The 27,124-nt window shown below is 38.2% G+C and overlaps 1 protein-coding gene across 12 annotated transcripts in view; it reads left to right on the top strand.

Moving 5' to 3' along the window:
• The first annotated feature begins 10,043 nt into the window (after positions 1–10,043).
• The window catches only part of ZNF280D (zinc finger protein 280D), a 54,257-nt gene continuing 37,176 nt past the window's right edge, over positions 10,044–27,124 (top strand). For 2 of the 12 annotated variants that reach the window (XM_050712915.1, XM_035553913.2), the window contains exons 1-5: positions 10,145–10,278; positions 15,796–15,941; positions 19,780–19,845; positions 19,961–20,331; positions 25,792–25,909. In XM_050712915.1, the coding sequence (XP_050568872.1) occupies positions 15,803–15,941; positions 19,780–19,845; positions 19,961–20,331; positions 25,792–25,909 (694 nt within the window). In that variant the 5' untranslated portion in view covers positions 10,145–10,278; positions 15,796–15,802. Of the gene's footprint in view, positions 10,279–15,795; positions 15,942–16,567; positions 16,669–19,779; positions 19,867–19,960; positions 20,332–25,791; positions 25,910–27,124 lie in introns of those variants that run through there. The other 10 variants (XM_035553916.2, XM_035553911.2, XM_050712916.1 and 7 more) reach the window with 10 other exon arrangements.

Raw genomic sequence — 27,124 nt, 5'->3', positions numbered from 1 at the left:
TGCTGCTGAACTAAAAGAGCAGTCCTGTAGCTTGAGCCACCAGAGACTGTTTATAATTAATGCCTAATTTTTCACAGGTGCATTTATTACCTATTTTGTTGGGGTATTGATATCTTACAGCTAATGCATATTTAGCCAAATGAAATTGCAGTACTAGTATGCACACCATATCTTGATAGAAGCAAGGTGTGTTGTTAAATTTATAAGTCCATCCCACTTGGTTAACTTCCAGAAGTTATTTTAAGAATTAACTTTTTGTAAATGCCAATTGCCTCAGTTGCAGCACTATGTGAAACTTCTCTAGCATCATGGTTCTGAACAGAAAGCTGCCTTTAAGTATCGCTTCTCCATACGTGCCACAGCTTCCTGCTGTTTCATCCTTATCTTTCCTGAAAAGTAAAATATTAGCCTGTCTCAAACCTTCAAAGGGATGAGCTGTTTTTCACTGACTTGTACATGGCCTCTTAAAAAACTAATTTTGGGGATTGGCAGATCTGGTGAGCAATCCTGGTTTTTAGTAAAGGATATGCACAGTGTTCACATTAGCTTAGAAAACATGGAAATCTTTTTTGAATTCTGTCATATGCAGATAGGCATCTGCTTATTGTGTAAGTTTAATATCTGTATTCCACCTGTCTAAATAAAAGCAAGAGCAGTTGACTGATTCATTGTTAATGTTTCCCAGTGAAACCATACACTAGAAGCAGTACGCTAGAGAAAACTACTAGTGTGACATTTTGTTTGTAACAATGAAATTAATTACAAACCACAAATTGTTTAGGCCTTCAGCATTTTGCTAGATCTTTAAGGTCTGGAAAAATAACCTTGTACTGCACATAGATTTGTATTAACATGTCAGGACAGTTAAGGAAATTCTCCTGAAAATGTCTGTTGCAGGCACATTTAAAAAACAAAAACCCCTTGACTGAGAAATCTGTGGGCTACAGAATGTTATGATCAAGATTTTTCACAGAACTTTGTGCAGCCTCTGCTTATCCAGATTGTTTTCTAGGATAGATTTTGTCATAGCATTGCCATTTGTGATTTAATACTGCGTGTTAATATAATTATTTTCAACTGCTGTGGCACCCAGATCACATTTCTGTTGACCTAAGCCACAGTAATTTTCAGCTGATACCAATGCAATGCTATTAATTGTAACGTCATATGAAAATTCTTGTTTCTCTAGGTACATCAGTCAAGGATCAAAAAGCATGCATCAAACTTCACTCTCCAATAACTGTCTATTGTTTACAACTTAGTTTTACAGTGCTATTTTGCTCTCCACTGTTAGCCCTTAATGTGGGTCCACATTATAGAACTATCATTTTTACTGTATCTTTACTGTAGCTGGCATGAAAAGTAACATTGACCAGACAGAATTCGAAGAGGAAAATGAAAGGATGTTTTCACTAGTTTTATGCACTTATGCAACACTGGCAGCTGGGGTTAAGTAATAGAGCATAGCGAGAAGAAACAGCGTTATGGGGTTCAGAGGAAAAGGAACAAAAAGATATCAACTTGCAGTGAGGTTAGCACAGAAATGGCGTTTTACCTCCCCCTTTTATACAATGTGTAATGCAAAAAAGCTGTAGGTTCCAGGTTCAGACTTGAGATTATTATATTGTTAAGAATCCCTGTAGCATGCAGAAAAGTAACACGTAAGTCAGCAAGAATAATTGTTTGCGATAAACAGCTAGTAAATGTTAGAGGTGATAAAATGACACAGACTTTCCCTTGGACTCTGGTTGTGCTTTGGGAACCACCTCAGACACCAAATGCTCATATGCATCCATGCCCTCATTGTTCAAAGAGTTATTGGGATAATAATGGTGATTTTTCATTGTTAACTCAGGTCTGTGAAATCACAAGAAATTATATCTGACTCATTTGCAAACTTGGGTGGAAGCCACCATTGTGGCATTTCTCTAATCTGTCTCCTATATAGAATGAGCATCTATTCATTCTAACTTTTGATATGGGTATTCTCTACCTACCAGTTACTTCTACAAACATTTGAAGTTCTAAATTACTTTAAAGGTATCTACCCTTCTATCAAATTTATCTCAAATCAGCCTATGTGCTCAAAACCTATTAAAGGTACACAGAGCACACATGCTATGACAGCATAAATCTCCTTTCCTTAATAACGTGGGCTAAATACCTCTAAGAAGCCAAATGAAAGTTTTTAATCTTTAAGTAATGACATTTACAAAAAAAAAAAACCACACTTCTTATAGAAGTCCCTACCAAATTTAATGTCACTTTAATATTATTATTCAAATGTACAGGAATAAAATCATACTCCTTGTCAGAATTCTTGACCCCTCCTCCACATTTCCATGTCAAAAACATAATTTTCAGTCAAGCCACTTAGAACACTTTCACCTGAAATGTTACACAGCAAACAGTTACCTTGTCTGCTTCAGAGCTAAGTCAATATTAACGCCAATGAAGTATGCATTACCATGGTATTCAGATGGACTTTGCATTTTGATTACAGTACAAACATATCAGGGCTGCCAGACACATGCAGTCCAGGTATGCAGTATACCAGGTACACAGTAAACATTCTGTTTTGTAATTTGGCAGGGGAACCATGAACTGGCTATATTTAAGTCAATCAAATATTCAAGAATCTGGAGATGATGGAGAGCCCAAACAATATTTACTCTGTTTTAGACTTACTGCTCACAGCTTTGTTTCTAAATTTTCTTCAAGCAGTAGAGTAGTTCCAGTTGAGAACGCTGCACACCCAACATGCAGGAGCCTGAAGGAAAGATAAACAAGTCAACTCTGCTGAATGTTCAAAGAGGAAACAGCCGTGTAGATATGAGGGCTGTTGGCCAGTTTCAATCTTTATAAATAGCAGTCAGTGGATCAGAAAAAAATTCCTAAATCATTTTAAGATAAGTTTTAATTTTTTTAAGCAAGGTTTTTATAATGCCATAATGGTATTGTTTTTAAGTTACTGTTTGTTCATATGCTATAGATGAACTTTCTAAAACCAAGGAGGGAATGATTGCAATAGAACATGGAAAAATGCAATTAAAAGGAAGGCAATGACATGGTATTTGCATGAAATGAAATTTTAGAGAGGCCAATGCTTTCTTTTGACAGTTTTTAAACCTCACAGAGCAGTGTAAATGCAAAATTCTATGACTTGACTGGCTAGATTTGTAGGAAAGAAAAGGGAGTGATGTCCCCTTTCACCCAAAAGTGCAAGTACTAGTGCTTTCATCGGGGATACAGGAGACCTCTGCCAATTTCCCTCTACCGTTTGACAAGATCTGGTCACCCAGACTAGAAGGAATTTTGGAATAAACTTTTTTGTTTTGTTTCACAAAAGTGTTCACTGAGTCAGAATGACTCAAGCCTGATGTGCAAACCAGGAATTGAGGAGATGGGGCATCCTGGGCTTTTAATTCCTGTTCATGTGGACATTTAACTTTCTTAAAGTGGAACAGCCAAATCAGAAAAGCACCCCAAATATCCTCTACAGTTCTGATTAGATCACACCCGTGGAAAGTGTTGCTTCTAGGACTACTAAGGCATGTCTCCTTATTGACTGTAAACTAATTGGCTAGTAGATAAGGCAATCCCTGTTTTTTTTATATTTTGTTACTCTAGTACTTTTTTCCTTTCAGTTTAGCAGCCAACCTGATTAAAAAATAATTCAGTTATTGTCACGGATTTTTTCATAATTCATGGACATGTACCGCAGGTGTGGTGACAATACCAAGAAAGCAGTTCCAGTTCTCGTTTATGAACAGCAACTGCCATGCAAATATAATTTGTTGTAAAGAACAAAGAAATCTAACAATTTCAAATAGTGCCATTTTCTCCATTTTTCTTATTGTGACTTGTCAGCAGTGCTGATACCTCAGCAGAAATTCTGAATAACAGTCTACTAAAACAAATATTACATGTAACAGCTTTTCTTCCTTTATTTCTGTGTTATTAGTTCGTTACTTTCAGATGATGAGAAAATGCTTACCACTTAGGAGTTGCTATGTTCCTTCGTTTATTCTTCAGTTATTGTTGAAATCTTCCTAATAGCACCTCATTGTGATGCAATGTAAGTTATGGTATCAAAGAAGATGCATGATTTATCACCTCCAAGCACTATCTGCTGTAGTTTAAAAGCTGCACTAGAGTATTGCATTTCTACAAATTTTAACTCGCATTTTTCTCTTTTGGAATGAATTTATCCTCTTTTTGTCGGCCTACAACAATGTGGTTTGCTCTTGAGATCCCATGGCTAATATTTTGCATAATGACTTAGCTATTACAAGTAATGGAAAAGGAAGCGTTAGAGGGGGAAAAAAATAAACTAATGCACATGCCTCTGAATATGTTCACAGTATTCTAACGAGCCTGGATACTTTGGCAAAGCAATGCACTTTTCTCTGACAAAGACTGTAAGAACAAGTGAGAGGGAGAGAAACTGATCAATAGGACTCGTGCATTTCATGTCAGTATGACCCGGCAATTGCTGTCAACAGACAACTTCTGCAATACACTTACATCAGTCTCACACACCTTTTTTTTTCTTGAGCAGAAAATATGACTATAAAGTTTACCCGGTAGCGTCATTTTTCAACAAGAGTCTCTAGGGCATATGTTGAATTAAGCCACTTTTCATGCTATTTAAGGCTTCTGCCAAGTACTGCAACAATTTCTGGCATCAACACAATGGAACAATGTTCTTTACTACTGAATTACTTAATTGAATAGAAATGGATTGAAAGGTTAAACCAAGTAGTTATCTACCTGGATTTCCTTACTATGTGGAGTATACTCAGCAAACATCCAGGATTGAATTTGTTCTGAGGTAAATGATAAAAAATGAATCAGACAAGGTGTATGTTCTGTCTCCGATGTGAGAGCTGGACAAGCAGTTGCAATAGATAAACAGGCATATGTAGTATTCATTTTCTAAAATCAATTTCTAAAAAAAAAAAAAAGGCTTGCTTCATAATGTTAATCTACTAACTTTGTTTTAACCTCGGGTGTCCATGAAAACCATCTGGAAGCTAAACATTTTCTTTAAGAAATATTCCTTGGACCAGGTGATGTTGGAGGTCTTTTCCAACCCTAATGATTCTATGACACTATAACTCTTTTCCATCCAAATAAACAGAGCAGACTTGTAATAGCAATGGTTCTGTTTGCAGCCATTTTTACTGTAATAGAGTTCAGCTGATTCCAACATTTCTTGTAATCTCAAGCAGTTTAGAATGTGTTCTGGCCTGATGAGTTTGAGTAATGTTGACAGGAGAATTACATGTGCACTAAAGGGACACTGACTTTCCTAGATGATATATATTTTTTTAATCCTGTGTGATGGTGTGTTGAATGTGTTAAAAATATAATTTTTGGATTGGTTCCTTTTTTGTTAATTTACAGAGGTGTACTTTTAAAGTTTAAAAGACTGGAAGCTTGGAAGCTTATGCTTTTCTTCAGGGTTGCATGTTAGACTTTTCATATTGTCTCAAAAAGGAAAATACAAACAAGTTACATATGCCTAACAAACATTATAAAGTCATGTTATAAACAGATCACCCCTTAGTGTTTATACTTGTGCCAAATTCCTGAAGGTATAATACTGTAACAACAAACCACAGCCAGCTAAATGCAACCAACTATACAAGCGTACCTTATGGAATACTTGAGTAAATCATACATGTGTTGAATAGTGTTCGTTTTGCAGATGTTTCTGTTTGTGCATTCCTAGTTAAAGGCTTCCTGTCTGAACTTATCCATGCTAATAAAATTTTGGCAGCAGCTCCAATGACAACATCATGTGGATTGGTACTTGCTTTGTGTGTGCAGTGCCTCTAAGAATAACAAATAATATTAAACAAACCTGTAACTTTAATGCTAATGAGTAAGACTTCCTCAATTTTCTATACTTCTTTGCCTACGTATGAAATTGCACCTAGACGATTGCGCCTGGATTCCCCGACTGCATTCAAACAGTGACCAGACACAACATGGACTCCTCACTCAGTAAGTTTTTGTTTTCACAAAAGTCGTCATTAAGTGTTGTTTGACAGTAGTTAAGCACTTAATGTACCAAGTCTGCTTCTGACATGCTGAAACTTGCTCTAAAAATCTTCACTGTTGGGGACCTCACCTTCTCCCTAGTTTACTCCATCCAAGTGAACTTTGATGTTAGTAACAAGGCATGGTTATATGTGGCTTGAATTTAACATACATTTTTTTCAGGATTCCGCTCAAGACTTTTCAGAACATACTGTAAACTTATTCACTCTTCAGTCATTCTCACAAAATGTTGGTTTTGTTCACGAAACTGATAGTGAAGAAAGTATTTGGGCTCATTTTAAAATATGAACCTGAAGCTGACAATTACCTAAGAGGTATTTCGGTATCAGCAGAGGGGATGCAAATGTCTGATGGATGTACTAATAAAATTCTAATTTTTAAAAGTTCTGTTTGCCTAAGAAGATGGATAAACTTATGCTCTCCTAGTGCTCTGCTCATATTTCTATGTAGGCAAATTCATGATCCCTAGTTAAATCCCCTGTAACTGTCTTTGTATATTGCACTTCAACTGGTAACCTTAAATGTTGGTGCTGGTGCTGTGACACTGACCTCTGAGTTCTAGGCAGAGTTATTTGAGTGCTGGTGGTAGCTTAACTGATGTCTGTGTTTATGTAATCTATAAACCTACAAACTTGTAAGAAGCTTGCACAAATTGTTTATGGTGGCAACTGCCGGTGCTTCAATTAAAAAAGAAATCTGAATTCACTTTTCTGGATAGTCTCCCATTTACCTCCATTGTTTGCGGAGGGAGTTAGGGAAGTAGTCTCCTTCAGTCAAATGAAATTGGTTAGGTCATCCTAGTAACAAAATGGATTTTCCAGGATGAATATAAATAGCAATAGTTCTAAGAATTTCTTTATACCATCTTAGTCCAAATATAATATAATTTGCATTGTATATCTGATTTTGTGAATCCTACCAGTGTGCTTAAAGGGTCTCAGAATCAGCTTGTAACTACAGGAAAAAAAAAAAACAAGCTTGCTTTATGATTTCATGATAAGGTGTAAGGTGGTTTATATGCCTTAAGCATACATTTTGGTGTTCTTGAATAGCAAGGTTTCTAAAGTATCAACTGATTTCCCTGTATCTTGTTCTTTGATCTGGGAACACAAAGCAGTTCAACCTAATTGTTTGTGTTGCTTAAAACCCTGACGGAGTCTGTTTGCCTTTGGTTACATATGGATGCGATGGCTGTGGTTTAAAAATTTAAAAAGTATGGTGCTGGAGTGACAAGCAATCATCAAGCTTTTGCACACATTGATGCACTGTTTAAAGACATGCCAGTTGAAATAGAGTATGAGGATTTTTTTTCCCCCTAGCCGTTTTTTTTACCATAAAAGAAAAATGGATGACTTTCTTGGGAACTCTTATACTGGGCCTTTTGGCTACAGAAATTAATGACATAGACATGTGCTGTCCCAGTGCTTTTCTAGTCTCTGTGAATCAATATGATGACTTTTTTTGTTTAACACTTCAGCTGAAGCAGTTGAAAGCAACTGCCACCTTATAGAGAATACCAGAGTAACTCGCTACGCTTCTCAATGAGAATCCTCTATCTACTGTCCATATCATTCCCCTTATAACCATAACCTGCAAGAAAATGTCTTCAGTCGTGTTCTTTCTAACAAAGCTCCATCCCAGTACAATCCTACAAGTTATCAGCTAGCAATCTAGTTATCAAGGGGTAACTAATAAGGAATGCTTTGGGCTCCCATTTGCTGCCTGCCTCCCTCCCTTGCAAAATCCTCATGGTTAGCTGATTGACATTCTGGCCTTGAAATTCCTGAACATAAGCAGCACTTGTTCATATTTTTCTTATTTTGCTTGATATGCAAAGTGAAGTTGTTAATTGTATTAATAATTTCTCACTTAGTGTACTCCTCCCTTCTATTACCTCCTCCAGCATAAGGTCTGAGGAGCAATAAAACAGGAATGAAGTTATACCCTCTGGTGCTGTTAATAATCCAGCTACCAGTTTGTGCTATTTCTTAACCAACTTGTGTGCCTTCTCAAAATTAGACTAAGGTAAGGTCAGTGGCTGCTGAAAAGTGATGTGGGGGAACAGACCCTGGGACAGAACAGATGATAGTTTAGTTTACTACTGAACAGAAAGAACTGCAGAGTGGGAGAAGCAGATCACACTAGCAACATAGTGAATCTACATTTAGGATGAATCTATGAAACATTGTCTTTTTTTTCTGGGGGAAAAGAAAGAATGGCAGTGGCAAAGAAAAGTACAAATATCTAGCTGATTTTGTTTTTTGATTGGGCTTGCAGCTCTAACAGGTGCCAGAGTTGACTGAATCAATGTCTCCAGTTGCCTACATCTACAATACATGTTAGCAATAAAGTTTTTAACTTTGCAATTGCAACTTTTTTTTTGGGTGTGTGTGTGTGTGTGTGTGTTTTTTTAACATGTACCAAGCAACTGAAGCATTTTGGACCACTGAGGGATGTCATCAATTGATCTTTCCAGCACAAATGCCTTTGATACAAAACACAAACTGATGAGATATTACTGTCAATAACGCTCAGCTGGGAAAGGAATGTCTCCTTAGTAATTTAGTTACAGGCCAATAAATCTGAGGTCATAATTCAGAGTAGTTAGATTTCAACTTTACTACCATAGCCAACAGTGTACTGCTCAACTGCATCAACTCCCTGTAATCAGCTTCTGCAAAGTTGCTCTTTTAAAGTGTATCATATGTTTACAGTTTTCTAAGTTTTCAGCCATGGTCCTGCCAGAACCTTGTGTTACTTTACCAGTACCTCATTTTATATACAACGCAGCCTTCCTCCACGGTAGGTAATTTTGGCTGACATCTCCAGAACTTGCAGTATTTTCAAATACAGTCTAAAAAATGGCATGTCTTCCATCATATTGGCTTTGGCAGGATGGTATAGTTCAATAATTTTTCTAGTTACTGAACAGTGATAACTAAATGATTTAGTGGCATAACTACTAAGCAGCAATCATTTAATTACTAGATGTTGTGTTTTTTCCTTCTCTGAGGTTCCAAAGAACCTTGGAAGCATCTCAATGCTAAAGATAATACTGAAAATGAACATGGTATTTTCCAGGCTAAACACAGCAATTTGATCTTTACAGCTTAACTTCACAAAGGACACGATTTATTCTTCTGAAAAATACCTATAATTTAAAGAACTTACACTAAATAAATTGGGCATGTCTGAAAGCAGCTGTGGCAGATGTCAGTGACAGTAAGTTGAGGTAAGTATGGACTGATAAAAGCTGAGAGATGCAGGTTACATTTGGTTAAGTATTTTCTGATTATTTACCTTTACACTTCACCAGAAATAATTTAATATTTTTCTAAAAGAAGATAGTACTTTTTTAAAAAAATTAGGGTAGAATGGACAGCAAAGCTTTGGGGGAAAAAGATCTAAACTCAGAAGTAAACTCAGAAGTACTCTTAAAGAGATGTTGAGATTATTGGAACTAATACCTGAGATGTCCAGGATAGGAGAGGTCTATTGACTAAAATGTATGAGAAAAACTGAATTTTAGTTACTTTGTGGTTCAGCATTCTTCACCTGTAAGTTATAAGACCAGCAGCACCACAGCTCTTCCTGCACCGTGTTCCAGGGCGGCATTTTCCAGTTGTTATGGCCTTACTGTCAAGTCAAGACCTTGTCTAGCAGTTCAGTGATGTTCCCTTGGCAGCGAAGGGAGTATTTCATTCAGTAAAGGTTTGGAATGCTGACACTCAGTTCCATTATTTAACCCACTGGGTAAACGCCTCTCAAACACCCCCCTGACAACATGGGCACAGCACCCCTCCTCTGTGAGAAGTACAAAATCTAGTATTTACTGTCCCCCCGGCTCCAGTAACGCGTTTTGTAACTTCTTATGCGTGACGGTAACTCTGGGTGCAGCTCTCCTCGGGGCGGCGGCTAAGGAGCCGTGAGGCGCGGCACGTGAGGCCCGCCACATGGCGCCCGGCCCCGCCCCGCGGTGGCGGGCGAGCAGGCGGCGCTGTGGGGCTGCCCCGCGCTCTACCCGGCAGGCCTCGCGCCGGGCGCCCCCCGCCTCCTCCCTCCTTCCCCCGGTGGCGGCGGCGGCGCTGAGGTGGGGCGCCGCGCTCCGGCGATGTGAGGAGCAGAGCCTCTGCCAGCGCGGCTGTCTCCCAGCCCCCCCCCTTCCCCGCCCCGCCAGCCCGGGAGCGGCCCCTCCGGAGGGGCAGCACGGTAAGCCAGCCCGCTCGGTGCCTGCCTCCGTGCCCCTCAGCGGGCCGCCCCGGCCCCGCTCCGCTGCGGGCCGCGGGGGGATTGTTGCCTGCCAGGCCGGCGCCATCTTAGGTCGGAGCGCGGCCTCGCAGCCCCCTCGCGTCCCTGGAGCGGGGAGGCCGGGCCGTGAGGGCTTCCCCCAGCCGCTCGCTGGGCCCCCGCTGGGTGCCGGGGGTCTGCCCGCGGGGGCGTCGCGGGGAGGGCTCGCTCCGCCCGCTCAGGGCCGCCCGGGGCCCCTGGCACTTGGCGGTGGGCGCCGGGCCCAGAGCCGGGCCTCCTTCCATCCGGCTGCGGCCCGCAGGCCTCGGCCCGGCCCCGAGCGGCGGCCCTGGGACGGCTCCCGGGCGGAGCGGTCGCCGCTCGGCTGCCCTCGGGCCTTGGCTCCATCCCTCCCGCCGCCTCGCAGCCGGCCCGGCTTGGGGGTGGGAACTGGGGGCTTGGCTGGGGAGGCAGCGGTGCCCTTCCCTAGGCGGAGCTTACGGCAGCTCCCGGCTGAGAGGGTAGCGTTGGCTCCTTTGGTTTTGCTCTTTCCTTAACATTTTTTTTTTCTTTCTTTCTTTTCTGAGGGAAGTTGGTTTATGCTTTGGCTTTTTAAAACTTTCCTGGTTCAGTTTCCACTTCATCATTGTTTCTTCGCTGCTGAAACAAATGCAGCGCCTGTTAAAAATACAATTGCTATCCGTACTCGTGAAGCTGCAGATTGCATGCTCCTCTGCAACTAACACGATGCAAAGTTATGTGCCTGTGGGGGAAGTTGTTTGAAAAACACCATGTAGGTGCTCATCACGAGGTCTGTGTTTTAAATAGTACAACTTTCCTGTTAGAAGCACAGCTACTGAACTGGAGGTGAAAAAAACTAATGGGTGAATAATTCACTGATAATTGTTATGAAGAGATGACAAACAAGGCTAGTCTGGAAACTTTCTGGCTAATGTAAATACCCTCACTCTTGAAGTATACTACCAACCTCAAACTAGTGATTCAGTTTCAGTTATTTTAAGCCAGTCCAAAGTACCAAGCATTGGAAACGTTGAGTGTTGACCATAAGTGTGGAACAAGTGAATTGCATCTGAAGAAGTAAATGGGTTTTCAGTAACTTCAGTAATCTTACCGCAGCTGTATTTGCCATGATTTTCTATAGCATTGGTTTGGGTGTCTGTAAGGTGCACTTGGACAGATCACTTTCTGCTGTTTTTGCTTCAGCTGTCACAGTCTTGTTATATTTAGTAATGCTTGTATCACTTCTCTTGTTTCCGTGTAAATAAGCAATTGTAAATCCCAATAGTAAAAAGTAGGATATAAATACAACTGGCTTCAATAAAGCTATGTGTATTTAAATGTAACTAACATGATAAATAAAGGTGTCCAAATTTCAAAATACTTTTTTAAAATACTTATTTTATCAGGAGCCTGTTATTTGTGCAATGAGTTGATGATTTTTTTTTTTGTTTTTCTGTCAGGTTTTTAGTTCGTTGCTTGCCTGGTAACTGTGTTCTGTGAGCTCATGCTTTTGCAGGATGTTGATTATCTGCGCTAGCCTAATGAACTTCTATCACTAGCCTTAGTTTTTGCTGGACAGATGCATACAAATGTCAACCACGCAGTTGTGAAAATAGGAAGCCTTTTTGTTTTAACTGCTGTTGCTTTTTTAAGCAGTCCCTTGATATATTCTAACAATACTTTAAAAATGTTTTAAAGAATTTGTTCACAATTTTCATAGAATCACAAAATAGCCCAAGCTGGAAGGGACCCACAGGGATCATCGAGTCCAATTCCTGAGTCCACACAGGACCACCCCAACATCAGACCATGTGTCTGAGAGCGTTGCCCAAACTTTTCTTGAGCTCCTACAGGCTTGGTGCCGTGACCACTGCCCTGGGGAGCCTGTACCAGTGCCCGGCCACCCTCTCAATAAAGAACCTTTTCCTAACACCCAGCCTGACCCTCCCCTGGAGGGAGACGCTTTCTGACACTTTTTAGGTTAGAATAATGTTTTAAACACTTTCTTTGATTATTTATGTAGCGTTTCATTGGAGTTTTGGACCTACCTCAGATCTGTGGTCTACTTTTGAGTGGATACATGTGTCAATGTGTATTTGTGTTTATACACATTAAAAACAAATAAAGTAAATACAGGTTATTGCCAGTGGGTTTATCTTTGTTACAATGGAATCTGCACCTCCACTGGAAAATACTTGTGGAGAGTGGGGAAGAAGTCACTGTTGTTGCTGGCTTTGAGAGCAACCGCTAGAAGGATTCCTGGCATGCAGGTTCTACGTTAATCAAGTTTAAAAAGTTGAAAACTTGGAAGCTGATTGTACTCTAAAGATGGATGGAGATATTGGCAATGAAGACAATTTGAGCAGTTCCTGCATGCCTCCTTTAATCAAACCTTTTCCCCTTACTGCGATTGTAATTCTGTAGGCCACTCATTTTCTGACCTCTCAGTCATGCCAGTTCAACTGCTAGCAGGCAAGGTTATTTTTAATCTGCATAGGTTCATGTCCTAGTCCTATGAAAAGCTGTACTATCATGACTGAAGGAGGAGTATAGAAACAAGGCAGGAACTCATTAGGCTCAGTAAAAGCATTGCCTTAAATTCCTGTTGTTGGAATAAAAAAAAAGATAAGATCCAAAATAACTTGATACTTGCTTTGAAAGAGTGGTCCTACTTTTTGAGTCACCTTTTGAGAAAACCATTTTTATTCATAAAATGGAATTGTTCATAAGAGTGCTGCTAGTTGCTGTAACCTTCTAACTGTCCATACTTATGTTATTGAATTTACTTTTATTTGGATAAAAAAAAAAATCAGCTGCATTCTGCTGTAACTGAGGTTATCATGCATCTTGTTAAAATTGTGCTAGTATGTAGATTGTTGGTGCCTATTCTGTGTTTTCTGTGTAATTGCATGTGCTCTCACCTTCTCTGAGTGTATCTGGTATCTGATTACGTTTTTGAAGTCCAATAAAATTAAGTTTCTTAAATAAAAATACCCCCCACGCCCTTCATATCCATGTTAGCAGTTCCACGAGCCAAGTGTCTGAAAATGATTTTTCATTTTGCCTTGAAGTCTCACAAACTTAGTCTCCCTGTAAGTAAAGCAAAGGCCTTCTGTGAAGGAGGAGATTGGGCTTGACCTTCTGAGACCTGGCACGTGGCCTTTCTTGTCTGTGGAAAGTGGAAATTGGCTCCATGCTCTTCCTCTTTTCCTGTGACAAGCATAGTCTAGTGTCCTGTTCTCTTCTTTTCTAGCACCTTGTTTAACTTCAGCATCCTAATCTGATGAAGGAAGGAGGTAGTGTAGCTCTGCAACTTAGTGTTATCCTCAAGACTTGGCGCGCAACCCTCCTGCCCCGCTCTCACACACTTCACTGCAAGCCGGTGCAGGATTGTTGTGGCGTAAAGAACACACGGACACCAGGGTTCTTTTAGGATCACTAACTGCTGCTACTTTATTGATGACATAACTTCATTATCCATGTTGCATCCCTATCTTGAGGACAGGCTCCCTTCTTATACCATTCGCCCCACAGCAGTCCTTTTCCACTAACTATTCATTGGTCAACAACTTTGCCCGGCAACCGCAAACACCCAGCAACTTCCATGCCTTAACACAAGCAACTCGAGATGGCAAGGCATCTCCTGAATTACCCTTCTTTGTTCCCTCTAAACTCGTTACATTCCTTGATGGAGTCCGATGTTATCACCAACCATGTGGCTTGTTGACCCCCGTGGCCACACTCCCCCAGATTGTGACTGCTTCCCCCATGATTTTTGACAGCAGCTCATTGCTCCTATCCTGAAGTTGTTGACTCTTATTAGACAGTTTCTCACTCTCTGTGCTGAAGACTTCCATTTTAAACACTGTTGAGAGATTATGAGTATTCTTAACTTTGCATAATTATACTTTGAAAATTATACTTTGAAAAAAGAAACTTAACCCAATGTTTAATATATATGTTGCGCTTGATATAGTTTTGGAAAAGAGAAGATCATGGGAAATTGCACAGAAAGCTCCGTTGCATGAACACCCTTGATGTGTTAAAAGAGGAATCATTTGGTTTAAGAAGTAGCAGTTTATGAATATAGCCTTGATTTTGTCACTTTGTATATATACAAGTATATATATAGTCTTTTTTTTTGGTAGTCGTTAATGACATCATACACAAGCTTTATTTCTAAAAGATTTGAGCTTGATTTAGTGTAGACAGTTGATAAGTGGAAAAACAGAATCAAGATTTTAGAGATGAAGTTGAATTTTGACACTTACTAAGAGGTTTGGTGTTAGGGCTGTAGGTATTCAAGAAAAACCAAAGTCAGGGTTTGTGATGCATTTCTGAAATCAATGACTGTACAAATAGCTCTTGCCTTCAAGAATTCCTAGCTGCCTCTGGGCAGAAATCTGCTTGCAACTGTAGAAAACAGCAAGGCTTTTGAGTATGTGGAGACTATAGCATCCATTAAACGACATAAAAAAAATGGGCCTAGCACACTTCCTTAAATTAAAGTCTTTAATTAAGTTAATATCGTTATTTTACTACTAATAATAGGGAAAAGTTGTTCTCGTTTATATATATGTAGTAATGGTAAAAACAGTTTGTTACTTACGGTGTAAACAGGTCAGTTTAACTGCATGTTGCTGCTGAAAGGCAATATCCGTTTCTTCCTTGCATTGCTGTTAGAGCTACGGCCGTGACATCACACCAGGTATAGGGAGTTACAGTGTCAGGCAACTATCACTGTGTAATAGAATGATTTTCAAAGTCCAGCTTCCCTAGCTAGTTTGCTTTGTAAAGTAAATATTCCATCAGCACAAGAATAAGGGAAGTATTAGTAATGGTTATGTGGCCGGGGCCTGATATTAGACAAGAAATACTCAAGTTTCTTGAGTTCTGTTCTTCAGTTTTTGTCAAAGCAGTCCGGTGATGAATAGAATTTCATGTACTTAACAAAACTATTCATTAATTTCAATCAAATTCTCTCTAAGCTTGAGGTACTGTTGGCATCATCAAGCAAAACTGAGACATTAAATTCTGTGAAGCTCCAAGTCTTAGGAAGAGCAAATACAGTTTTACTGGCATTCTGATACTGGTTATTGCTGAAGCAGTTGCTTGGTTTTATGAAAATACTGGTCTTATTATAAATTATTTTACATATATATATATTACACTCCAAATAACCTATATTCTAATTTCCTGTATTGTTAAGAAATGCTTTTAAGATTATGTAACAGGTTGTGAAAAGAAAGAGGAAAGCTTTGTTGGTTGTCACAGCTTATTTAAAAGCAAACAGAACTATTTGTGATTGGTAGTTCTGATGCTGATCTCTGAAGACCTTCTAGATCAGATCATGTTGAACCTGTATTGAACATGGTGGGGGGAGACCATTTGGGAATTATTGTCAAGTGCAGTAATTTTTATTAACAGTGAAGCATTTGTCTCACAGAAGTATTGAATATTGTTGTTTTTTCTGTCTAGTCTCAAGATGGCAGAATTGTTTATGGAATGTGAAGAAGAGGAGCTAGAACCATGGCAGAAGAGAGTGAAAGAAGTGGAGGAGGATGATGATGATGATGAGCCAATCTTTGTTGGAGAAATCTCAAGCTCAAAGCCGCCTAGTACATGTAAGATAACATTTTCCATAATTTAAGAGGTATTTTAAGGTGTAAAACTTCCAACTTATATTGAAAATTGAGATTTTTAGAATTAGTGAGATTTAAGAAATTCCACATCTTAAAGCTGTTCCTTAGTTTGCTGTCTTACACTGAAAACTGGAATTTTTAGGGAATTCTGTCCTAACATCCAGGTAATGCACAGCTTGACTCTACCTGTAACCTTAAATCTCTCAAGTCAAAACAAGGACATTTGAAGGTTTTAGCACTGACAATATAGTTAAAAGTCCAGTACAGACAATGCTGAAACCATGCAATAGCTCTTAATATAGTCAATATTTAAGTAGATACTTGGAAGTGTTTCTGCTGAAGTAACATGCATGAATTCAAGTCTTCATGTGGCAGTCCCTCTTCCACCCCCCGCACCCCCCCTCCCCCGCTCATTTCATGTGTTGATAGAATGTGTGAACATCATTCTAATAAAACGATGGTAACTGTCCAAGTGTGTATAATAAAGGCACAAACAGGAAAATCGTTTAATGTGAAAATAGTACAAGCCTGTCTGCTAAGTAAGAGATTTCTATTAATAAATTCATTACCCCCCTATGAAATCTGAGTTTTTTCATCAAGTTCTGTAGTTCTCTCCGATTGCAGGTAGTGCAGGGAATGAGGTTAGGTGGTTGTGATGACAGCAGATGTATCAGAATTCCATGTTTTTCCTGTGCTTGGGCTTTGGCAGGTAAGTGAAGGAGAACATAATTTTTGTTTTTAAAATTAATTTCAGTAATGAAAGTTTTGGATCTCTGTGTTTGGCCATCTTGTAGTCAAATGTTAGGAGGTTTTACCTAAGCATTCCCGAGTTGTCAGATAAAGAAGACAGCCTGGTAAGGAGGTTTACAGCTGCATGGTTTTGTCTTGTCTCTGCTATGCTTGTATCTGAGATTTTCATAGTCATTTTCTGAACATTTGTTGTTTGCAGTAAAGAATTTCAATGCAAAATGTTAAACTAGGCTCTTTGCCATACTCTGCTGCATGGACTTTGGAGCTACTATTAGCTGTTCAGTCATTTTCATTTATAGTACCTTCATCGTGCATCTGAGCTCTGTTTTACTTTGTTACTCACTGGGATAGTAAGTCTACTTTAATACTTTTTGCACTAGCTTAAAAATGTGGAAAATAATGTCTTAAGTATTCGAGAAACATTGAAGTTGATGTTAAAGCTCTCTCACCTAAAAATAGTTCTCAATGGTTAATGTTTTTGAATACTTGAAAAATAGTCTAGATCCTCTTGAACCTTTGGAAGAATGTTTGAAATTTGGTTTAAGAAGTTTTCTGCGGTTACTGACTCCTAAAAGGGTTAAGAAAATACCCTAACTGTTTTTTCGGAGGCCTAAAGACCTTTGGATTACTGTTGGTCATTAGCAGTAGATCATGAAAGTGAACTACTAAAGTGCTAGACATCGGAGCAATAAATATACAAAGGTTCATTGCAGTCAGTATAAAGTTTATTTCCTGGTCAAAAGGATAGAAATATGTGTTTGAAGTGAAAACTATGTTTTTGATATAAATCAGCAGCTTCAAGAACTTTGGTAAAAGATACAGACTTGCAATGTGTGCATCTAATTCTGCTGCCCATACTCAGTCCTGACACACATAAAAGCACTTATGATGTAACTTGTTACTTTCTCTTTTCCTTCCCTTTCCCTAACTTTTCTCTTTGTAATCTCCTACTTGACTATCAAAAACAGCTATGGAAGAATGACCTCAGTTCTTCTCTGGCTTGTAAGTAGTACGACCTGGCAGTAGTCAGGCTCCAGTCTGCAGAATCGTTGTTCGTGATAGGCAAGCCACGATGAACTCAGCTTTGCTTACCGCTACTATTTAGTTTTTGCTTGAGAAAATTCCTGTCTGATCTGATGACAAATGGAGATGTGCTTATTGTTCTTAATTTTTCTGAAAGGTATGTCTTCTGCAATACATAGCAATCTTTTTAACCTTCTTCTGACAGTGCAATTATCAGTTTCTATAGACTGATGTTGAAAATGGGAAGGAAATAGGTAAGGACCTCAGCCTTGACATGCTGGCCCAGTGTTACATATGGCAAAGTGTCTCTTCTGCCATACTGGAGGATTAGTTAGAGTGGGATGAAAAGTAATTCACACTTTGCTTGCTTTGCTGTTTCCTCCAACTGCTTATTTCTCCTACAGTTACTGCTCATTTTTTCTTGCTTACTTTTTCATACACATAAACTTGTAATTTGTTGCTACTTTAAAATGTTGTTCTCCATGTTACCTTGTTATTGTTCAGTACTGTTTTGCGCAAACTGGAAAAATAATACTTTGAAGGGGGAGGGGAAATGGCATGTCAAGTCTATGAAGAATCAGTTGTCCTGTGAATCTAGTTTATTTCAAATAACTGGTTTTCTGAAATGTTGTTTTTATAAATAGTAAACTCTACCTTTATATTTTAGGATTTGAATTGTCTGTCTATCAGACTGCATGAGCTGAATATCTTTTGTGAACCATAACTTTTAAGTTTTTAGGGTAGCTGTTTTTTGTTTGCTGTCTGTTTTTGATTTGTTCTTTTGTTGTGTTGTGTTTTTTATGGGGAGGTAGACAAAGGTTTTTGTTTTGGCTCTGGAATTAAAATGTGGGGTATAGATTTGTTAATAAACATGAAAATGTACATATTTGGGTAAATCCTGAGTTAAGTTAATCCTTGCTCATAGACTGCGTCATTTGAAGTAAAAATAGTATTATTGCAGAATTAAATTTCTCCTATCTTAAAAAATGCAAACCTATTTGAATCTGTCGCTCGTAGCTGCTTTTTCATTAGTATGATCTAAATGCAGGTGACAGGTTGAGAGCTGTGATCTGAGCTCTGCTGCTGTTAGATTTATTTATCAACCTGGGGACTGCATACTCATGAGCTATTGTCTGTGGAAGCAGCCTTGAGGTTATTAAGCACAATTTCCAGAAGTTTTAATACCTTGTTTGAGATCCTGATGTAATTTGACCCCGGTTTGAGAAGGTATTTTCAATCGTATTGATTTGGAACGTTTATCTAATTTCATATGCATATTTTCACATGTCAGAGCAAGAAACTTGACAGTAGCATTAAATGCATTGAGAATCTGGTGGTAGAAGAATATTTTAATTTGATCAATATTGCTGTAATATTCTGGCAAATACATTGTAATCTTAGAAAAAGATGTAGACAGTTGGGGAATATTGTTGATACCGGTTAGGGAGTAAGCATTAGATCTAAGAAACTCCACCTTTTTCCAACAAGTTAGAATTCTGGTCATATACTGCTGTGTGGAATATGTAAGAAAATCAACCTGATTGTAATACACTTCCAATATGGCTCCTGTAATTGCTGCTCTCTTCATTTCCTTTGGCACTGGGAACTTGAGTTTGGAAATTGTTTAGTAACTGATTTAAAGAAAATGATTCCTTTTCTCTGGAGCAGTTGTAGAGTTGGGGAACTTCTTTTCTATGTATGCAACAAACAGAAATGAATAAATGCATTTCTTAAAATCAGCAGAGCTAAATCTTTGTGAAGTGTTCTTATTTTGTTTACACTCTTACTTGTGTCTTAATCTCCAAGAAAATAAAACCTGAGATTCTTAGGTGAGCTAGCCAACCTAAGAAAAGCAGAGTAGAAGAGCATGTCTTAACTCATACAAATGGCATTGTGTGTTGTAAGGTTATTTGTTTTAGAAATAATATTCTAATTCATAAGTCAAATCCTAATTGGCTTAATTAGTGGACATGAATGCTGCTTTTAATTTGCAAAGAGTTTAAGCTATTAATTTAACTGCAATTAAGATAAATGTAACTTTTGACAGATATATTGAACAGAGTCAACTTCAGCTCATCACGAAGGGGGATACAGAATGGTGCACCCAGTAGAGGTACTATATTGTCCTAATATGGTAATTAAAAAACAAACACACTCAAAACCACAAAACTTATGAAATGTCTGACCACAAAATTATATAAAGATAACTTTGGAATCCTTTGCAACAGGTACTGTTACTACATTCAAGCCTGACAGTCACCATTATCCGACATCTGCCTCCAGCCCAAGTGCCATGCCTGTTTCATCAGTTTTTCAGTCTGTATCCAGACCTACAACTAGCTCTGTAGCAGTTCAGCCATTGTCTAGACCAGTGAATGTTTCAGGAACTTCACAGACACTGCAGAGACCAGTTGCTGGATGTTTATCAACACAGCAGATGCCCCGGCCAAGTTCTGGAATATCACAGCCTGTTAGCAGACCTGTAACCATTCCAGTGACGACACAGCCAGTATCAAGAAATATCACAGTTCCTGTAGTGGCTCAACCTGTATCCAGGCCAGTGACTACTGTAACAACACAGCCTGTAATACTCAATCAGGTAAATTTTTATTCCCTTAAACTGTAAAATACTCAGTTTGCTTTTGAGTAAATTAATGAGGAACATACTGACTCACTTAGTAGAGTGATTTGAAGACCTGCACTAGATTATTGACTACCATTACGTAAATTGTAAAGATTCTAGGACCATAACCTTGCTCTGCATAATTAAAATATATATGGAAAATACTGATTTACAAACTCTTACTATGTTTAGAATGTGTTGGCAGGGCTCAAGGATGGTAGCTTTACCTAATAACAGCAGAATTAAATGAAAAATCTTAACCATAGATCAATGTGGTTTAGATAATTTTCTTTAGCTTATATGGAGAAATGATGGGAAATCCCATTCTCTAAATTTTACAGAGGTGCATTCTTTGCTTAGGGACGGATCCTTCATATTGATGAATTAATTTCATTTTGCAGTGACTTGCATTTGGTGTTTAGCTTTTCCCACATGATTTTTACAATGCCTCTCTTGGGGTATGGCTGCTTCAGAGAATGCTGTTGTGGTAGCTTCTTGGTTCACTTAGCAGCTGTAGTGAAACTGTGCTATGAGAACGGGGGTGCAAGCAGCCATAAGCTGTAGGGTGAGTAGCTGAAATGCTCTTGCAAGATACTTGCTTTTTCTTAAAAGCCTAAGGGAATTAGGTACACAAGTCATATATTGTAGATCTTCAGGGAGAGCCAGGCAACCTCAGGACTCCCTCAGAACTTCAGGTTAGATGCTGGCTTTTTTCCTTACCTGTTGGATACTTGTGAGAGAGAAAGAATGAAGATTGACATTTTATGTTTGTATGAGGTAAACTATGGTGTGATGTTTAAGCTGAGACTGTTTAGGCAATGTGACTGCTGTATTAGCTGCTACTGTGAGGCTAAAATGAAGTGGGCACCGTCTCCACAATCCATGCAAATTTACAGACATGTCAGTCTTTAGGTATAAATGAAAATCTTTCAGTCTTCATATATTCTGCTTTTACTGAACAAGGGAATAAGTAAGAATAAGGCTGTTAGAACGTGAGAATTAGGTATTCTTCTTATGATTTGTGGCTAAATCATTGGTGGTGCTGGATTTTCAGAAAAACTATACAATAGAATTGTTGCCCGCGTAGCTGGATCTCTGGCAGATTTGTTAGGAAGGAATTCGTACTTTCCAATTTCGAGTCTTCAGGAGCTGATTGACAATTTGCAAAGAGAAATTTTTGGGCACATCTAGTGAAACATGTTAATTAAATTAGTCTGTCATGGCATGTATGAAGGCCTAAAACAGTGATATAATTAAAAGGCCAGATGTCAGGAGGACATACAGCTTGGCTCTGAAGTCCTCTTAAATTTGTCTTTATAAAGCAGCCTGAGTTAATACAGAAAAGTCTGCTATATCACCTAATGTATACACATATTCCAAGTCTGTGAGTTTTATCAAGGCTTACTCATGATGTAGTATGCTTTATTAAATCCTTCAAAAGGATGTTAAGATGTCTTGCAGAATCTCTGTTGCATGAGACAGCTTCCTCCCATACTTCTCTCACATACAAATTCTGTGTTTCTGTTCTAATAGATAAAGCTGCTAGTGGCCTCTAAAATGTTTTTATTAGGAAACCTTTGAGTAAGCAGACCTAGGAAAGCTGAGCTGCAAAACGTATATGTAAGCGGGATGTAACTCGCATGATGGTAATTTCTTTTGAAGGTTAAAGATGGTATACACACAGCACTTCTTTTTGTTGAAAGTTCGTTCTCATTTATCAAGTTTGCTTGCAACAGGAATGTCAGAGTTGACTTAGACAATTTTTTTTTACTTTGCCAAAACCTGCAGGTTGTTCTTGTTACTGGTAGAGATACACCTGTGTAAAGCAGTTGCAGCTAGAAATGCGACTTTCAAGGTGCATGGTGTAGGAAGGGATCTCTAACCATATATTAGTCTGTTCTGTCTTTATTCCACGTTAGATCAATGTGCTTTACAAAGTAGAGCATCCTTTTGTGGGATGCCCAGTGCATATATATTCTGTGGTCTCTTACAACTTACACAGTTGAGACTATCTCATATTGTATGGTTTCTTTTCAGTGTCGATATTTTGATCGTGGCTTTCATGAGCTCTTTAATTTTTTAAGTTTATCCTAAGTGTGTTCTTAAGATGTTATTCTTGAGTACCGTTAGGAAGACTGTTCTGGTGGTGGTTTTTCTTCCTTGCTTAGAACATACTGAAGGTGACTCTTCCATCTCTTCAACTTAACTCTTCCAGATTCAGATTTGTATTTCCAGTTTCAGCCTTATTTAGGATAGTTTGCTTCCTTATCCTTGTATTGTTCTGCCACTTGATTAAACCATACTTTGGGGGGGGGGGAGGGGGGAAGGCTTGATTGTTGTGCTTTTATTTTTAATGAGGTACTGTAGTTCAGGTTCTTGGGCAATGTTCTGTGGTTTTTAAAATCACTCCTGACACATTGTCGTTTGCTCTTCTCTAGTGTCATATGTATGCTACTTTTATTTTGGTTCATGTCCTTGGCTAGAATTGTCTTCATTCAAGAGCTCCTTAAGCTTTGGGGATTTTTTTTTCCCGTGTATCTAGTCTTATTTCTCTTGGGACCACTGCTTTATATTAATGTTTTTCTACCTTGGGCTTTATATGACACTTCTATTCACACGTTTTCTGTTTCTTCCCAACTTGATTCTTCCTTTTTGTGTTCTTGTTACTGCACTATTTTAAATCAGTTCCAAAAATTCTGAATTGAATTTGGCTTCGGTGGTACTGTCTACACCAGTCCTAATTAATTCAGAGCTACTGCTGTTGTATATGATATCATAAGGTTATCTTCTTTAAGACTCATTCATTCTCATCGATGAAGATTTTCTATGACTCAGCATTCAGAATGCCTTCCAGTAAGCCCTAGCCACTTCTGTCCATCTTTCCTGTAATGGCTAGGCACATTCCTCAGTCTGAGTGTGATTCAGGTTTCAGTTCTTCCTAGTTAAATTTTGAAAGAGCAAAGGTCCAATACCATGCATCATTCCAGTTCTGTGTGGATTTGGTTACAGTTTGGCATGTCAGTTTCTACAGTTAGGAAACCCAGCATGCACATTGAGTCTAAAATTGTTACTAGTCTTCTGAAAAACAGAGTGACAATGTTTTGTTTTTTTCTTTACTTGAGCCCTCGGAACTTCATTTATAAGGCTGTTGGATTTAGACTTTCTACATGTGAGAGCACCTGTACATGTTAGTTTGATTTTTTTCATTGACACGGTAAAGCTGCGTTATTTAATTATTTAAAATGTTTTTGCTTTCTAAAGCATGATAATATTTTTTATTTTTTAGTGTATGTAAAACAACAGAACCAAATTATATGAAAAGAATAATTTTAAACAGAAGGGGACATTTAGAAAAAAATGAGACTGAATTTCCAGTCTTTTACTTTCTTGCTCACCGGATGTGTTTAGTATATACTAGGGAGGTGTACACATGCCATCGAAATGTCTAGTTTATTGAAGAAAGCTGAAATTATATCAGCACTTAAAAGCAAACTGCAAAGTAGTAAGAGTGGCAAATTTTGTGTATATATATTGTATTGGTCATATTTTAAATGGTGGTGTGCAAAGTCCTCCACCCAAGGAGCCTACAGAAGGCTTACCACCTGAGCATTAGTTGCTTTAGAACTGGGGTTTGCAGGTTAAGGGCTTCGCTTATAATTTCACCAGCTAGTCTGAAGCCATCGTGGATACAGTAAAACCTGCTCTGTTACGACTCCTGCTTGTAGTTTTTACTTGTAACAAATACAGCAAAGAAGTTTAGTAGTTAATGTTTTTAGCATTATCATGATTTCAACAGCTACACCTTTGCTTAACTTACTTAGATTGAATTAGATCGCTCGGGAAGAACGTCTCTTTGTTATCATTAGGGCCCTGCAGGGTCTTCATTTCAGAGCTCTACAACAAAAACGGAGTAGGAAGAAAAAGCTCTCACTTTGTTCCAATCTTTTCTGGTACTTAAGAGTCCTAAAACAAATTATCATACCTGTATGTGTATTTGTGCACTGCCTTTAGACTTGTTTCCATCAGGTTTAGTCAAAATGGTGGTAGTTAAAAAGATAACAGCTTCTACCAGGATGTTTTTACAGTTGTGCCAACTTAGTGGAGTGGGAAGCATATTAAGAGACTTATCTTTACAGCAAAAAGATTACGGCCTTTGTCTCATGGATACGTTGATGACAAAGTGTGTGTGTATGAGTGTTAGGTGAGCATGTTTTAAGAAAGTGTCTAGTCTTTTGTTTCACAGTACAGCATAACGAAGTTAATGCAACTAATTGCATTATTTCAGAGTAGAAAGATCAAGTGCCAATATTTTGCCATTTATACCTCAATGTGGAGATTTAATGCAAGTCTATCATAAGGTTTTTCTTAACTCATTATTGCTATTGCTGAAAATATTTTGTGTTCCAAATTGTTTTAGTTAGTATGAACAGCCTATTGAGATGTGAGCAATACTAATGATCTTGGGAAGTGTGTTTTTCACCTACCACAGCCTCTAAATTTGAATATTAATAAGAACTAAATTTGACATTTCCTTCGCTCTAAACGTTACGTCTTGGGTGATCAATGAAAGTGTTTAGGTGTAAGTTTTCTGTGTTGTGGCTGAGAAATGCGGACTCTGTTTCATTTTTTAGGTTATGGTAGTACTAAAGGGCAAACCTTTTAAGTTGAAGGGTAAAAGGATACCTGTATTTGGGGATGCTCAAAAGCATCAAGGTGCTGAGAAACACAAACCAACTTTTAGATTAGCTGTGCTTTGAAAAGGGAGTTAAGCTGTATTATTTCAAGAAATCCCTTATAAATTATCCTACATAAAAGAAAAAAAAATATCCCTTAGTGATACCATAAGTTTGAGTGCCATTCACGGTCAACATGTTGTAGATACCTCCTTACTTTCATTAAAGCTTGATCACTTCACAGAATTCGACTGGTGTAGTCTCATCTTTAAGAGGCTTCTGCTCACAGCAAGTTTGTGCTACTTTCAGTTCTGTTTTCTGTTCTTTTAAAATGCAGGTAGTAGCAGTTACACAAGAGTAACAGGCAAATGTATAAGCTTGTATTGAAGGAAGAAAGCTCTACAGTTGTCAGAACAATTCAAGTATAATTTGAAACATCAGACTTTTAAACAAAAGTAATTACAATTAGCAATTCACATAGTTCTAGTAATATTTCATAAAATGGGCTTTCTTGGGTCATATGGTTGGGGTTTTTTTTGGATATAGAGCTATGACTAAATTAACAACCACTGATAAGAGTTGCAAACTTCTTTAAATGTCAAAAGGAACTATTTGGGGGAGATTGTAATGAACTTGATTTAGAGATGAGTACTTATGAGTACTTGTAAGCCATCGTATGTTTTTAAGATAAACCCTTTGAAGCCTGCAAGTAAAAAAATGTTAAACCTCAAATTTCTTTTCCCTCTTGAAAATATCTTATTAGGATTATATTATGGATTCTCCACCAGCTGCACCAGATAATACATCTGGTATACTGTTTGGTGTGAGAGAGAGCTCGGGAGTTCCACAGTACCAGACTGGGCCATCAGTGAATGTAACAGGTGGGTATAACTGTAGTAGTTGATAAGAGAAAGAAACAGCATAATGTCATTTAACTGTAGTGCAGACCTTTGGGTTATAATTTTAAATAGGATTTTTAGAATATAGTATAGCTACTTTTTTTTCTTCCCCCTGTACATAACACTATATAATGTTTAATGAATTAAACTTCAGAGCCATGTGTTGTCAGACTTTGCTTTTCATTGCATTAGACTGACTGTAATATTAACTGATGTCTTGTAATGGTCATTTAGATGGAAAAAAAATATTGCCAGGTACACTACAATTTTTTTGACAGTTAAAGGCTCATTTTCTGTATATCCAGCACTCTTCGACTAGCATGAATAGAAACGGCTGTTAGCAAGAGAGGGGCTGTGGAACAGTGCCAGAAGAACTTCCTGAGTCTGCTGAGTGGATTCCCAATGATGATGGTCTTGGTTTCCTGACTGCTATATATAGCAGTTGGAGTAAATGGGATCAAAGGGATCCTGTGCAAAAAGGAGGGGAAGGAAAAGAGTACAATATGACAACAATTTTTTTTTTTTTCATCTAGCTAAACGGTATTTCAACAGGAACTATTTAACTTACCTACACACAAACAAACAAACAACCCCCTTTTTTCATAGCAGGTGGAATAGATTTGAAGCATGCAGTGTATTCAATCTTAAACAGGTTGTAACTTGAAACTTTCCCTTTTTTTGTGAAGGATTGCACTTCTCTAATAACTGAACAGAATCCTAGGATTCAGTCTGTAAGTTATAGATGACAAACACTTCTGATTCTCCCATAAGGTAACAGGCTATCTATAATGAATGGCTTAATAGGTCATACTAAAAGTAACATAAAACAGAATGACTGGTAGCTTCTTCTGTTGCTTGGTATGATGATTTTGCATCTCTAGCTAAGGCATTCACTGCAGCTACTGATCAATGAAGGTAGTGTATTTCTTTGCATGTGTCTATTCTGTGATCTGATTCTTGTCTTAGTGGAATAAATAGCTTTTTGTAAAGCAAATGAGGCTTTTATTTATTGCAAATGGTTCAGTATTCAACCCTAGTTCTCCAAAGCCACAGGTATTAAAGTTTAATTGTATTTTTCTAATTTATGAAACCTGCTTGCATATTTAACAGTTACTTATATTAGGCTCTTATCAGGAAAAATGAAGTACTTGAAGGCATCAAGGACTGTAGTTCAAAGTAATATATCGTACTTAGTTT

This window comes from Cygnus atratus, chromosome 11 (genome assembly GCF_013377495.2).
Source record: "Cygnus atratus isolate AKBS03 ecotype Queensland, Australia chromosome 11, CAtr_DNAZoo_HiC_assembly, whole genome shotgun sequence".
NCBI lineage: Eukaryota > Metazoa > Chordata > Aves > Anseriformes > Anatidae > Cygnus > Cygnus atratus.
This window is presented reverse-complemented; position numbering and strand designations above follow the sequence as displayed.